General features: G+C 36.6%; 3 protein-coding genes across 5 annotated transcripts in view; 1 reads left to right on the top strand and 2 right to left on the bottom strand.

Moving 5' to 3' along the window:
* Window positions 1-15,953, bottom strand: part of LOC308701935 (uncharacterized protein) — a 166,878-nt gene that overhangs the window by 52,810 nt on the left and 98,115 nt on the right. The window lies entirely within an intron of this gene.
* LOC308701953 (uncharacterized protein) overlaps window positions 1-15,953 on the top strand; it is a 116,914-nt gene that overhangs the window by 15,958 nt on the left and 85,003 nt on the right. Inside the window, exon 2 of one of the 2 annotated variants that reach the window (XM_081384446.1) lies at window positions 12,048-12,294. In XM_081384446.1, the coding sequence (XP_081240572.1) occupies window positions 12,291-12,294 (4 nt within the window). In that variant the 5' untranslated portion in view covers window positions 12,048-12,290. Of the gene's footprint in view, window positions 1-12,047; window positions 12,295-15,953 lie in introns of those variants that run through there. The other variant, XM_081384445.1, reaches the window with a different exon arrangement.
* The window catches only part of LOC308701960 (uncharacterized protein), a 92,407-nt gene continuing 87,996 nt past the window's right edge, over window positions 11,543-15,953 (bottom strand). The window contains exons 3-4 of one of the 2 annotated variants that reach the window (XM_081384460.1): window positions 12,378-12,479; window positions 11,543-12,161 (exon numbers count right to left, since the gene is read on the bottom strand). In XM_081384460.1, the coding sequence (XP_081240586.1) occupies window positions 12,034-12,161; window positions 12,378-12,479 (230 nt within the window). In that variant the 3' untranslated portion in view covers window positions 11,543-12,033. The remainder of the gene's footprint in view (window positions 12,162-12,377; window positions 12,480-15,953) is intronic. The other variant, XM_081384461.1, reaches the window with a different exon arrangement.

The following is a 15,953-nucleotide window of genomic DNA, read 5'->3' on the forward strand; positions in this document are numbered from 1 at the left end:
GTTGTAGTTATCCTTGCTAGGCGCCACACAAGCAAAAGGTCTTCAGCTCTGCCATCTGAGGAAGTCATCACACTGTCAAGGCTCTTAATGTGTTCAAGTGACCTGGATCTCTGTCTGTCTTTAGTTGAGATGTGGCATATAGGAGCTGGTCGGTCAGGGACATCAGAAAGGGTCTTTCTCCTGTCGGATGTTGAAGTAGGGAGTCTGACACCCTCCTGCACTCTACTACTCTCTCTATTTTCGACAATGAGTGCTGTTGTGGCATGGAAACTTCCCCCATCCAGCGTCTTCTTTTTCCAATCCAAATTGTCCATGGCAAAGACATGGGGAATCTTGCAGTTCTTGGTCATGGCCTCAGGAATATTGACACCATCTGTCTCTACCTGCAGCATCACCTTTTCACCTTCTGCTGTCAGCTGACATTGCAGACGCTCATAGCTGATCCCCAGCCCAAGTCTATTGCTCAGTGTAATTAATGACTTGCTGCGTGTCTGATTGAATATATGGTATGCAGTGGCTATGCCCAAAGGTGTTGGTACTCCAAAGAAATTCTGCAGGATGTGCTGTGAGCTGATGAGGGATTTCTCTGTTGTTGCCTGATCGACAATGACTCTTCCTGCTTCAGAAAGTTCGAGCACCCGGTCATGGAGTAGCATAGCTGTAAAGTTGAATAATGAGTCTGGCACCATATGACTTGCAGATGTTAAGGATATGTCAGTTGAGTGCTTCTCACGACTTTGATTTTTGCACTTATGACAATCTGCTCGAATGATCTTAGCTGCTTTCTGTAGGATGCATCTCATCCATATTACCCTCTAGTCGTCTCAACTTCTCAAGAGCGTCACCAAGGGTTACACTGGATGCACATATGAAGCCTGAACCCCATGTCTGGTCAAGGACTGATATGCGTGATCCAAAGTGTTGCTGTAACTTTAATTTCAGTGTGTGGGTTTGGTAAAGATCTGCGGTTTTAACATTAAGCTCCCTCAGTATGTCACGGTAGTGGTCACATAGTGACTTCACAAGGAATCCCGACAGGTCTTGGAAAAGAGGGGCCTCCAGTTCTGCAACAAGACGACTAAATGCAGCATCATGAGGGTTTGGCCTAGACTCTCCAGATGGAACACGCTGAGCCTTAAATTTGTTCATACATGAATTGTGATAGGCTATATCATTTGCTATCATGTCATGGCCTTGCCCAATCAGTCTTAATTATGTAATTTCTCCCCAGTTTTTTTGCCTTTTCTTCTATGGCATTTTGGCTGCTTTTCGTAGAGACTTTAGACATTGGCTGCTTTCCCTGAAACCACTGTTTATTGCAGATGATACACATCGTCTTTGGATCAAATACCCCACTATTCTGCCTGGTGACCTTGACAGCATCATGCTGTGATGAACTGCATCCTCCAGTTGCTTCACCCAGTCGTTTCCTCTCAGCATATTTAACGCTCTTCTCATTCAAATACAAGTTTCGACATTTCCTGTGCCATCTTGGTGCATTGTCTTCCAACCAGTCCTCTAAAGATGTGTCATGACACAATCTCAGAAATACCTCATCTTGCCGAGCATTCATGGCTTGGATGAAATTGGCTGTTGTCGAGGCCTGAATCGACTGCAGCTCTATGGTGCACTGACCTTGACATATAATGCATTTGGTGTAGTCTGTGCGTGAAGGACTTTTGACCTCATGCTTCAGTGACACGGCAACTTCTGCCACACGTTTCCTCTGGCTTGTCATAGTGCAGGAACCAAATCTGAAAATTGAGTTGAAATTAGCATAGTTATTTGCCTAGTTCAAACTATGTACATGCTACTCTCTTATCTAAAGAGCCACAGAATTGTAGTATGCCTATTTGTCTAGGTATAAGTAGGCTACACACACATTTCTTAAAGGAGAACTCTGGTCAATTTTAACATTGAGCTCATTTTTTTGTAAATTTGGAGTGCTGTCAATACAGAGAACAACCATTGTCGAGTTCACGTGCGTGATCATAAGTAAACTAACTAACTGCGTGTACTCGACAATCGACTACTGTGGACTTTGACCGAAAACAGGAAGTAAATACAGGTATGAGCGCTGGCTGAATTAACATAATTTTTATTCATATCTTTCACATCTACTGCAGTCAGATTCACTGTGTTGACTCTGAAGGAATCACTCTCATGGCTGGGCACTTGTAATGACACATCAAGGATGTTAAGAGGCTAAAAGCAGGTTTAAAACTTGCCCCATTGAAGTCAACAGGGTGCACATTTTAAAAAGAGGATAACACGGTGTAGGCAACACCGATTTTTGTCGTTGTTCTCTGTACTGACAGCACTCCAAATGTACAAAAAAATGAGCTCAATGTTAAAATTGACCGGAGTTCTCCTTTAAGTGGTCTGAAGATTTGATCATTTAAATACAGTTGATTAGCATTGTCAATCAACTACAGCCCACAATTAGGCTACAACAATCATGTATTAAATTACTGATAGGAAGGTTACCCTATAAGATACGATTAACTGTTAAATAGCTAGCCTATAGCTAACATTATGGGTAACATTAGCAATCCGATACTATCTTGAGGTATTTTTTTTTATATATTGAGTTCATATTATGTCTAAATCACTAAGCCAATGTGTCTAGCAAAACACAATGGATATATGGATGTCAGGACACATAACATGACCATTTTAATTAGGATGGAAAGAAACAATGCCCCCATGGGGTGAGTTACGGGCTATTACTGTTTTAAAAAATAAGTCCTTGAAACACTGTTTTCGGTGAGGATCTGATTTTTTACTGCCCAAGCTATTCATCATTATTATAGTGTTCATATTATAGCGACTTTAAATAAGATTGTTTGATAATGAAAACTGAAAAGCACTTACCATGAAATTCTTGACCTTGAATTTGCCAGCTTCTCAATATTGTATCGCTGCTAACGTTAATGTCTTTGCGGTCCACAGCAACAATAAGTGGTTATTTAGTGCCATCTAGTGGTGTAATGAAAATCCAAGTAGCCCTATTTTGCATGAGATTTCCAACAATACAGGAAGTAGCGTTAACACAATCGTGCAAACATGTACCACTGCAGAAGAAGTTGTGTTTTTGATGTGTTTGTTTGTGGACTAAATTCGCAGTAAAAGTGCAAGGATACAAAGATAGAACCGACTGATTTGTTATTTGTTTTAACTTTGCATGGTCTGTCTTACAAGGTCACCTTTTTAAGTAAGTATTATATGTAAAACTATTTGACCAATCAAAACTCTTTTCTTTGCAGCAGACTAAGCTAGAACTAGTGCTAGTGGAGAAAGATGGAATACAATTATCAACAACAGAAGTTTTTTAATGTAGCTTACATGATCACAACTTTATTTCTTGTACAATCAAGATATCGTTTGAAAGCTGTATTCCCGTTGTGTCGGTAGGGCTGTTGATTTCAAAACTAAAATGATCTATAGCAGAGATATGAAAGCAGTTATGGATGATGGCATTTGATCGCTGCTGCTAGCTGCCTGGTAGGGAACTGCGCGAGTTCAAAAGCGAATTTTTTTGCGGGGGGACACGCATACTTTGAACACATCCTACAAGTTTCCAGCAGCTTGTTTACCGGGTTGTCCACCCAGGTTGTGATCCTCAGACATCATAGATTTCATTTTTATATGACAACCTTTTACAGCAGCCCATGTCTGATTTCCTAAAAAACAGGTGTTTTGCCCCCTGGGTAGTAATGGCATTATTCTAAATAAGTGTTTAATTATGACTCTTTGTGGGGGGTTTTTTTGTGTGTTTTTTAACAGATGAACTACCTTCGATCCCTGGGAGGATCAAACTCGGGGCAGCCGTGCGCAAAATGTTGCGCAAGGTTGCATCCACCAAGTATTGAGTGCCAGTTTGAAGGGAAAGAAAGGCAAACTGGCCTTTAAAGACTTAACCATCTGTGATTTAATTATAGGCAAGTTTTTCTTTTTCTTTTTTTCCAACTGGCAATCAGTCAATGTAGAGTTGTTAAAAGCAGCAGTATTTTGCACTTTGGAATAAAATACGTATTGTTCTGGTAGCAAAATACAGTATTTTAAATGATACCATATCTCAAATCTAACTCAAATTTTCGCATGATCCACCTTGTATATTCGGAGCGATGCAAAAGATGTTCAAGTCGTTAAAGGCAACTGACGTGGAAGTCCTTATTTCAATGGTTTTATGATTTCAATGATTTCGACGTAGGACGTAGCGTAGGAAGCGTTGTGACGTAGAACTAAGTATAGCTAAATCAAACGCTACGTCCTACGTCATATGGCGGCATCTATCTCTCATGAACGTGCGTCGACCGCTGCCGGAAGCCAGTTATTTTCATTTATAAAGTTTTAAATATGTATATTTTTACGCCAAAACCAGACGGATTACCCTCAGAAGGCCTTTGTTTATCCCCCTGGAGCCGGATGGATTACTTTTGTAAAGGATGCATGCACATTTTTGGGACTTGAATGAGGTGGACCCCATAACTTGACATTATAACTACTGAAAGATCTAAGACATTTTCTAAAATAACTGAAAATGTGTTCGTCTGAAAAATGATTGACATATGCATCTCGAACGGATTGAGGGTGAGTAAATCATGGGTTTAATATCATTTTTGGCAGTGCATATCATAACATCATATAACACCAGTCCACAAGACATCAACAACACTGCAATGGACAGAACTATAGTCTATTACACATGTTTGTATAATTTCTATCTGACTGTACGTTTTGTTTCTTTGTTTTTGATTTGCAGATGATGGTGAAGTGAAGATATATATATATATATATATATATATATATATATATATATATATATATATATATATATATATATATATATATATATCAGAGTTTCCGCTAGAAAAAAAATGGTGCCGGTCAAAGTGACCGGCAGAGGTTTCGTTTTCCGGACATTTCAATGATATGCCGGTCAAATATCGCCTCTTAATTAGTCAAGTTGAGGAAAACTGGAGGAAGGCTATGTAACTTAAAAAATGACATAATCAGGCCGAATGCAACATGTTTATTAGCCTATAACTTTCAAAAGAAAAAACGGAAAAAAAAACATGAACGTCTGTTTGGCGTCAATCAACGCCAATTGTTTTTACTAGGGTTTCACATTCATAGTTTAACAAACCAATCCCCCTTCCCCAACTAAAATATCTGAAGCCTATTGTTTTTACTCAAGCGAACTTCCCAGTGTCTCTCCACAACCTGCAATGCGCATAAGCCGCGTAACCTTGTTCTCTGCAAGGCGACTTCGCTGCTTCGTCTTGCTCCGATTCTGCAGCGAGAACCCCTCTCTTCAGGAACACTCGAGACCCAGTTTCTACTATGGTTATGTACGTTTCTTCATTCGGATCTATTTGCGATCCATTCCATTCTAAACAAACAACGCAGTTTACCTATATGCTTCGTCCTTTCATTATTCATTAAGATAATAATTAGCCTAATAAATGCGCGCATAATTATCAGTGAACTTGATAAATGTTGCAGATATGTTTTGCTACGCATGCACAAACAAATGCCTTTCAACTTATGTGTGCAAAATTCCGAATAAAATGAATGTGCAGCAATTTGTACAAATAGAGAGTCTATGTCTAGCTACTATATGTGTTGTAGCCATTAATTAAGCTCATTTAGTTTAATATTTGTTAAAATATTATAATGTTATTTTTTAATTTATGTTGATTATGAAAAGTGAACGAGTAGGATGGATGCGCAATATCGAGAGACATGGAGCGGGTCAGACATGATTTTGACCACTTAATTAAGTTTGGTTTTGTAGAAAGACTTTTTTTGAAGTGAATTTCGTTTTGTATAAATTGTATCTTAATTTTAATTTTTTTTTTATCAACCAATTGCCTGCATTTAATATATAAGCAGCAAAAATACCAGACGATAGGCCTAATCATGGAGGCGCCCACGCGGTCACTTGCATTGCTCGTGAACGGGAGCGCATCTCATCGTAATTTAACGAAACTCAGCGTAGGCCTCACAGACATGAAATATATCTTAAGAAAGCTTGAAATGTCTTTTTAACAATCTAAAACGAAAAGAAATAGGCTACTCTCTGATTATGTAATCCATGATGCGCATTTATCTCTATAGGCGTTCACTAAGGAGATGGCGATCGTCAACTTCATCTTTACAGCTGTTGTTGCTGTTAATAAATTAAAAATAATTGTATTAAACAATAAATTCAATGAAATTGTAATTGTATTAAAAAAGCAAAAAAAAAAAAAAAAAAAAATCCTGTTTAAGTTTTTTTTTTTTTTTTTTTTTTTTTTTTTTTCGCATCAAGGCAGCTGAGTCACTGTCCTCAGTGCCCAGAAAAGCGCTGAAATTGAGATGAAGGGGAACCCGTTTTTATTTATTTTTTGGCTTATTTTAACTGGCCCATCCAGTTTTCTGGAGGCCCACCTACAATCAAAATCCTGGCGCTGCTAGTGCTTCGGTCTGATAAGAAATAAAAGACCGCATTCCACATTGGAATTCAACCAAGCCATGTAATAATGTTTAATAACTTTCAAACGGTAGAGCCTGTTCCTTTATAACATAGCCAAAGGTCGGTGTATTTTTGCTTTATACATTTTAGGCTTATTCTCAAATTCAGATTGTGTTAGGGGGGCGGGATTATTAGGCAATTTTAATCGGACAATTTGACCGGAGAGATTTATTTTTGTCGGACATTTCATTTTTTTTTCCGGACAATGTCCGGTAATTACCGGACAACGGAAACCCTGATATATATATATATACACTCACCTAAAGGATTATTAGGAACACCATACTAATACTGTGTTTGACCCCCTTTCGCCTTCAGAACTACCTTAATTCTACGTGGCATTGATTCAACAAGGTGCTGAAAGCATTCTTTAGAAATGTTGGCCCATATTGATAGGATAGCATCTTGCAGTTGATGGAGATTTGTGGGATGCACATCCAGGGCACGAAGCTCCCGTTCCACCACATCCCAAAGATGCTCTATTGGGTTGAGATCTGGTGACTGTGGGGGCCATTTTAGTACAGTGAACTCATTGTCATGTTCAAGAAACCAATTTGAAATGATTCGAGCTTTGTGACATGGTGCATTATCCTGCTGGAAGTAGCCATCAGAGGATGGGTACATGGTGGCCATAAAGGGATGGACATGGTCAGAAACAATGCTCAGGTAGGCCGTGGCATTTAAACGATGCCCAATTGGCACTAAGGGGCCTAAAGTGTGCCAAGAAAACATCCCCCACACCATTACACCACCACCACCAGCCTGCACAGTGGTAACAAGGCATGATGGATTCATGTTCTCATTCTGTTTACGCCAAATTCTGACTCTACCATCTGAATGTCTCAACAGAAATCGAGACTCATCAGACCAGTCTTCAACTGTCCAATTTTGGTGAGCTCGTGCAAATTGTAGCCTCTTTTTCCTATTTGTAGTGGAGATGAGTGGTACCCGGTGGGGTCTTCTGCTGTTGTAGCCCATCCGCCTCAAGGTTGTGCGTGTTGTGGCTTCACAAATGCTTTGCTGCATACCTCGGTTGTAACGAGTGGTTATTTCAGTCAAAGTTGCTCTTCTATCAGCTTGAATCAGTCGGCCCATTCTCCTCTGACCTCTAGCATCAACAAGGCATTTTCGCCCACAGGACTGCCGCATACTGGATGTTTTTCCCTTTTCACACCATTCTTTGTAAACCCTAGAAATGGTTGTGCGTGAAAATCCCACTAACTGAGCAGATTGTGAAATACTCAGACCGGCCCGTCTGGCACCAACAACCATGCCACGCTCAAAATTGCTTAAATCACCTTTCTTTCCCATTCTGACATTCAGTTTGGAGTTCAGGAGATTGTCTTGACCAGGACCACACCCCTAAATGCATTGAAGCAACTGCCATGTGATTGGTTGATTAGATAATTGCATTAATGAGAAATTGAACAGGTGTTCCTAATAATCCTTTAGGTGAGTGTATATATATATATATATATATATATATATATATATATATATATATATATATATATATATATATATATATATTACGTTTCGTTATATGTGTGTGTAAATATCATGTTTAAAATGAAATGTAGTTAGTTTTTATAGTTTCTCATGACATATTTTGTTAATAGTTAGTATATGAGATATTCACATTTATTAAATTGTTATAATATCAAGTCTTAGAATTTTCATGTTCATGATAATTACATTTTCATAACAATGTAATTTTGTAATATATGTTGTTTAAAATAAATGTCCATGGCTTTTATATATATACAGACCCTTTCCAAAAAATTAGAATATCATGGAAAAGTTTATTTATTTCCATAATTCCATTCAAAACATTACACTTCCATAGATTATAGATTCAGCGCCCACAACTTAAACGATTTCAAGTATTTAGTTTATTTGTACATAATTTTGGCTTCCAGCTCATAAAACTCACGAAAACAGGATTTCAAAAAATTTGAATATTACATGAAATCACACAGTAATTACACAGTGATACCATGGTCATTGAACCAGGTTTTGGTTCTTTTGGCAGTGTGGGCAGGTGCAAATCCTGCTGATAGATAGATAGATAGATAGATAGATAGATAGATAGATAGATAGATAGATAGATAGATAGATAGATAGATAGATAGATAGATAGATAGATAGATAGATAGATAGATAGATAGATAGATAGATAGATAGATAGATAGGCGTTCTCCAAACTCATCAGGCATTATCGAAGAAAACTCAGAGCTGTTATCTTGGAAAAATGAGGTTGCAAAAAGTATTTAATAAAAGGGGCAAATAATTGTTCCCAACGTGTTTTGGAGAAAAACATTTATTTCATAATGTGATTTTCCCCCCACTTTCAATTCTTTTTCTTCAATGAAAGGTTACATTTTTGTGATTTTTTTTTCAATAAAATATCAAAAGGATTAACAATGCAGATTTATTTTTCATAGCCATCTTTGATCATATTTACCAAGGGGGCAAATAATTCTGACCAGCACTGGCAATAACTACATATATATAACTATACCAGCAATAACTACATATATATAACTGCATATACACACACACACACACACACACACATATATATTGTTAGGTAAACATTCTGTTATGATTAATGCCTCATATGTACAGTATGGCTTATAATAGGGTATTAAGTATAATTGTAACTTTGTGTAAGAAAAGTGTTGTATAAGAAAAACACTTTATAAGGTTTTTATAAGAAACCTTATGGAAACACTGTAAAAGGTTTTAATAAGAAACCTTATTGTTAAGAAAAACACTGTAAAAAGTTTTTATAAGAAACCCTTGAATCTGGTTCATTAGAAAAGACACTGAGACTTGTTTTTATAAACATGTTTATTAAGTAATTGTCATTATGAAAGACACTGACACTGTTATTTTAAAGTTCTTTATTGCGAATGTGGTTTATTAAGAAAGACACTGAAACTGTTATTTTAAAAAACATTTATTAATAAAATGGTTTATAAAGAAGAGACACTGCAATTGGTAATGTAAAGACATTGAGAAAATGATTTATATAGAAAAATATACCACACTGAATGTTGTAAGCATTTATTTATTATAGCAGAGTAGAGAGAAATTGAAAATGTATTAGAAAGAGCTGTGCCAAAGAAAGAAGAAAAATGCAAGCATTACCCGTCTGATGAGGAGCATGAGGCGCAGGAGAAAGGCAGAGGATCCAGAGCCATCAAGCAAAGGAGAACAATGGAAAGAGCTTTATATGTTTAGAAGGGGGTTTCCAGAACTGAGGACAGTTCAAGACTTCGGATTGGACAGATTGTCGGTGAAGGACTGAATCTATGCGGAGGGAGTGTGGACTATAAAAAGTATTGTAAGGAATGTCAAAGGGAGACGCAGATTCAACGGGACCAACTCTCCGGTGTTAGAAGTCTCTTGCCATGGGCCTCCTGCAGTCAAAGTTTGTAAACTGCTTGTTTTTGATTTGATTCGATTTGATTTTATATGTTAGTATTTTGTATGTGAACTAATTAACCTAAATTTAATAAAAACTACTTATTTTTGATATAAAAAGAACCAGCCTGCCATTGTCTCTGCTTTATTAAAAAGAGCTAAACTAAACACGGAGAAGTATCCTGACTAAATTGTAAGTATGGAAATTAAAATACTTATTGTTTAGAACGGATTCGACTTACTTTACCTAACCTGAGAAAAATCAAAATAAGGTAGAAGGTGTCTTTAATTAATAACCATGTAGGGGGTTAGATTAAGCACCATAAAACTATATATATATATATATATATATATATATATATATATATATATATATATATATATATATATATATGCCTAATAATATTTTATTCTGTCATCTGTTATTTGACCATGTGTCACCATGATACACTATCATTGATACAAATGGATGATCCATTTTGATACACAACAACAATTATTCAATATTATTTAGAGGTCATAAAGATTCATAAAACTTGTTCTTAATGGGGATTTAATTAGGGGCACTTCTGACAACATTTGTCCAAAAAAAATTTTTTCAACTTTTAAAACAAATATTGCAGGACATGTCCTGGAATAAAGATGGGACAATATGGCCTTGATTTGCCTTCGATTACTTGATAGTGGTGTAATGTGTGATGGAGTGGATATTTAATATTGTATGACACTAATGGCATTTATTTTTTTATTTTTTTGGTAGAAAAAGATGAACCATTGACTTACCAACAACAAACTTTAGCTTGCAATCTCTGAATATATAAAATAATAGATCAACAGGTATAAAATAATTACATTTGTAGTCTTAAAGATTCAGACATTTGTACTCCTTTCATTTTGATAAATATTTAACCCTCTGGGCTTCCTCATTAATACTACACTCTCGGCTTCCTTTCAGGCAAAAAGGGACGAAGCCTTATCATTTAATTTTTGTTTTTCCCATGAAAACCAATGAAATGTATTTTTGTTCAATAATATTTTTTGATCTTTATTTAGAATTTTTAAAGATTTTTATGATACTTTGCATTAATTATATATATATATATATATATATATTTTAGCTATTTTTCCATTAGAATTAATATATAATTAATATATATTTTTTATATAATTTTATTAATTTGTTTTCAATAAATACAACATTTTCCATTAGAATGGAGTGTAGATCTAGAGAAGAAAAAAAAATTGACATGAGAAGAGCAACATTTAGTGGCGATAAACGAGAAGTGCAGTGCAATGCCATGTAACGCCAGTAGGCTGCCAATAGCTCCCTATAGAAATACATAGAGAGGCTTATATATATGATTTCTCCACCTTTTATTTATTTTTTTCATTTAGAGTGTCACCCCTTCATTGATGTACACTTTTTTTCTGCTCAGTGGCTGATCTTTAGTTTGTACGATCAAAAGTTTCTCTGAATTTTCCTATTTCCCATTCATTTCCTATGGTCGGTCATTTTTGCCCAAAGGAAGCTAAGAGTGACATTTTTTTACGACCCTTTAACATATCTGAATCATCTCCTTGAATTTTTTTTTTGTGTTCACATAGGTAATATAACAAAAGTCATCAAGTTTCATACCCGTCCGATTAAGCCAAAAAAATTTAAGAATTCAAAACGTAAACTTTTTCGGGCATTTTTGCCCGAAGAAGCCCAGAGGGTTAAAAGATTTCATTTCATAACAAGTTAAATTAAACAATTATATATATTTCTCATAACAGCAAAAAAAAAAAAAAAAAAAAAAAAAAAAAACTTTGCTCCAGAAAGTATTTGACCACAGTTTATTAAAAAAATAAAAAAATAAACTGATCTAAAATACATTTATGTTAAAAAAGATTTCCATTTCAAATAAATGCTGTTCTTCATACTTTGTTCTATCTGTGAATATAGATTTCTAAATCTTTCCAAAATAGTCTTGAGTAGATACAGTGATAAAAACAGAAAAAACAAATATGCAATGTTGATTTTAAATCTTTCTAAAACATGCTCAACTGGATAAATTCAGTGCTATCTCTTCTGTTTTCTCCTGTTATCCTCTTGAAGCTCTGACGTCATTGACCAGAAGAACAGCAGCAGCCGCAGAAGCCACGCCCATCAGCGCAGTGACGACCAATCGCAGCACAGCTTCAACAGAATCACAACAGGGGGCGTTGCCTTCTGGAGAAACAAATGAGCAATGATAAAACAGAGTTGAGATTTTCAACAAGCTGATTTTAATTCTCTGTCAGGAGCTCGGATATCGGCAAAAGATATCTACAAAAACTCAAACCTGTTGTTTAGAATGACATGAGTAAGTTCATTTTTATATTAATATTTCTTGAATGCATTCCTGGCATTAAATCAGCAAAAAAGCTCATATGACTATTGATGTACCTGCACATGTCTGACAAAGTTCAGTGATGTTAACATGTTCACATTTTGACAATCCTGATGATGATGATGCATCTCTGCTGGTGACAGGATCAGGCAGAGACTCTGGAAAACATGAGAAAAATCAAAACATTTGTTGCTCTGTCAATCACAGTCATTCAAAGCTGACAGTCCTGATGTTCTTGAGGAGACCGTGTCTAAATGTTAAAGTGAATTGTGGGATTTCACAATGGGACACAGAGTGTGTGTGCAAAGACATTTGTTCACACACATAACAAGATAGAAGTCTACTTATTATAGGTGACATTGAGCTTGTCTTTTTAAGAAGTCACTTATAAATTTGGGCAGTCTTGTTATAGTGATGAGAGAAACAAAGCTTTTTGAAACTTTAAATCTATTGAACCAATTGTTTTTGCAAAATGATTCACTGTTTCCAAGCGCTCGAAGAATGTGAAGAATGCAGTGTATTCAATCCAAGCTTAAAAGAGCTGTATGTAAATAATGAAGTACACAAATCAACTTGCTGGGTCTAACATCATCATGAAAGTCAGTAGGAAGATTATTGATGGATGCAGATACATCAATCTATCTATAAATTACAGAAATGTCTGACTGTCTGTGATTCGCATATCTCTCGAACCGTTAGTCTGATGGATTTTAAACTTGACAGGTGTCTTGCTATGGGCATGAGTAAGTGCAGTTCCAAGTTTGATGTTGTTTGGATCAGAAATGCAAAAGATATCGGTAAATATCTCTGTAAAACAAGCACACATTGGCTTTTGCCACTCCAGCCGCTGGACACTCCCCTCTCACATTGACACTGAAGGCTTGTTCGACTTCATGCAGCTCTGTGCAGACCGATTGGCGGCTGACTTGAAGTGGTGCATGCCGGTTAGAAATTTTGTCCGACTTGCGCCAACGCCACGTGAATGTGATGTATGCCATCTGTTGTAAACTCAGAATCGAAGACCAGGAGACTTGGTTGTTTCTTCAGCAGGATTGTTTATTGAAAACATGAGCTGTCGGTAGCTGCAGTCACCAAATCTAACTAAAACATTATACATTGTAGTTATATACATTCCAAGGGGGAGGGATTACATAGAGGCGGGAACTCTGAACAAAGCATGCAAATGAAGTGGGAACACACCCTACTCTGAGTCCAATTGAATCAGCATAACTATTCACATGCTGATACTGGCCAGAAACTCCAATTCCAAGAGCCATCCCAGAGTCATTAAAGACAAAAGGTGAAAGTCAATCAACCTAACGATTCAATGTCTGGGCTCTGAAAGGTGAGAATCAAGTGATCTGACTCATTTAAAACACAATAGAGAAAACAGGTCTGGCAGGAAAGGAGACTCTTGCTGGAGACTCAATAAATCAGTCTATAAACTTTATCAGTTTATATACAGTGGTATATGCAGTGGAAAAACTAAATTAAACATTTAATAAATATGTAATACAACACATCAAAGTACCGTGAGAGCGATTCGAGAGTAGCCGCAGGACTCTACCAGCGCAGCTTCTTTTTTTTTTTTTTATTCTTTTTTTTATTGTGCTTACAAACAATACAGAGATGACAAACATGGTATACAATTTTGTAAAAGAATTACAAAAATGTCAATACAAAATATATCAATATGTACAGTGCCGCTGCTAGCCATTTTGGTGCCCTAAGCATAATTCCTTTATGATGCCCCCCACCCCGACCCCGAGAAAAAAAACGTTTGTTTTTGCCAGTTTAACTTTTTATTACCAAACATATAACTCAATACCAATAACACAATAGCAGCATCACAGTATAAAACTTAAGAACACTAAAAAGAGAAAGTAAAATCTTCACAGCTTTGCTGACTTTGTAAACATATGTAGAATAGCCAACACACACTACACATTTTAAAGTGCAAACTTTTCTTCAGTAAACAGAATAGCAAAATAAAAAAATTCTCAAAATAATCCAGACAAGTTTTTCCCAAATTCAATGTCACTTTGAACTAGATGTACCGCATGGCGGTACAAAATATGACCGCCGCTCAGGCCTGCACTGGCTTTCCACAAAAATAAATGACGTGGAGCAATTTGGCTGTATTGTGTGTTTATGTATATAAGTTGTATATTTTAAAAGACTGTCTGGAGTATTCCTGTGGATCATGGATAATTTAGAGTTTTGTAATTATTTGCCATTACTATTTAAGTTTTATATAAAAAGTCATTAGTTTCAACACTTAACATCCATAATGTGAAAACGTCACATCCATAACAGTGGTTAACAGTAAAAAGCGACTGAAGTGCCCTTGAGCAAGGCACCTAACCCCTCACTGCTCCCCGAGCGCCGCTGTTGTTGCAGGCAGCTCACTGCGCCGAGATTAGTGTGTGCTTCACCTCACTGTGTGTTCACTGTGTGCTGAGTGTGTTTCACTAATTCATGGATTGGGATAAATGCAGAGACCAAATTTCCCTCACAGGATCAAAATAGTATATATACTTATATTTATACATACTAAGTATGAAAAATCTGTGATTTTTTTTTCAAAGGACCCTCCCATTCAATTTATACAAACCTCTACCAAACGGTTGAGGTGCCTGTTGATGGTAAAAGTCAGTTATCTGACTTTGGCATGGGTTTGTTGTGTTTTACTGAAATCAAAAACATTTTTTCCCCAAAAAAGTGGTTTTATCTTGTAGCCCTGGTCCCAGAGTTTTAAAAAAAACAATGTTAACAAAATTAAACTCATTCCCACTGTACCTATTAGAACACATAAGTAAATGTCCCATTGAAATTAATGGGATTTTATGGATTTAGGTGAAGAAAGTGTACACATAATACATTTTGGTCTGTACCACGAAGAGAAAACTGATTCAACTATATAAACTATATATTTTCTGAAAGCGTAGACTCTCAGGATGTGATCTAACATGGCATGAAACATGTCCCACCCACGTCATTAGTATACTGCCCAAGCATAACACATTGGGTATTGGTAAATCGGGTATATGGCTGATACCTAAAAAAAGTAGTAGTATGTGCATGTCTGTCTGTGTGTGTGTGCGTATGTGTGTGTGTTTGTGTATGTGTGTGTCTGTGTGTGTGTGTGTGTGTCTGTGCGTGTATGTATGCGTGCGTACATGTGTGTGTGCGTGTGTGTTTGTGTGTGTGTGTCTGTGCATGTGGATTTGTATGTGTGTGTATGGGTGTGTGTCTGTGCGTGTGGATGTCAGTGTGTGTGCATGCTTGCGTTTGTTTGTATTCCTGCATGTGTGTGTGTGACAGTATCATCCTAAACCAGCAACCCTTCGCTCAACAGCACCATCTACAGGCCGATGAGTGTACAGTCACTAAATGTGCACATAAATGAATTTATTTTATACCCCCCATGGATGAAATTCTACGAAACTTAGCATACCCCCAGAGGATGTCAAGTTAATCATACACATGAAATATGGTGCAGTTCTGAACATATCCACTGAAGATAGGGGCGATTAAAGCAGAATAATATTGCATTTTCATTTTTTATGGGAGGGGCGCAAATGACAAATGAGTGATTATGGGCTAGGTTGATGTGGGCCCTTAAGACCAAC

The sequence above is a fragment of the Scardinius erythrophthalmus genome (assembly GCF_964197995.2).
Source record: "Scardinius erythrophthalmus genome assembly, chromosome: 14".
Taxonomy (NCBI): Eukaryota; Metazoa; Chordata; class Actinopteri; order Cypriniformes; family Leuciscidae; genus Scardinius; species Scardinius erythrophthalmus.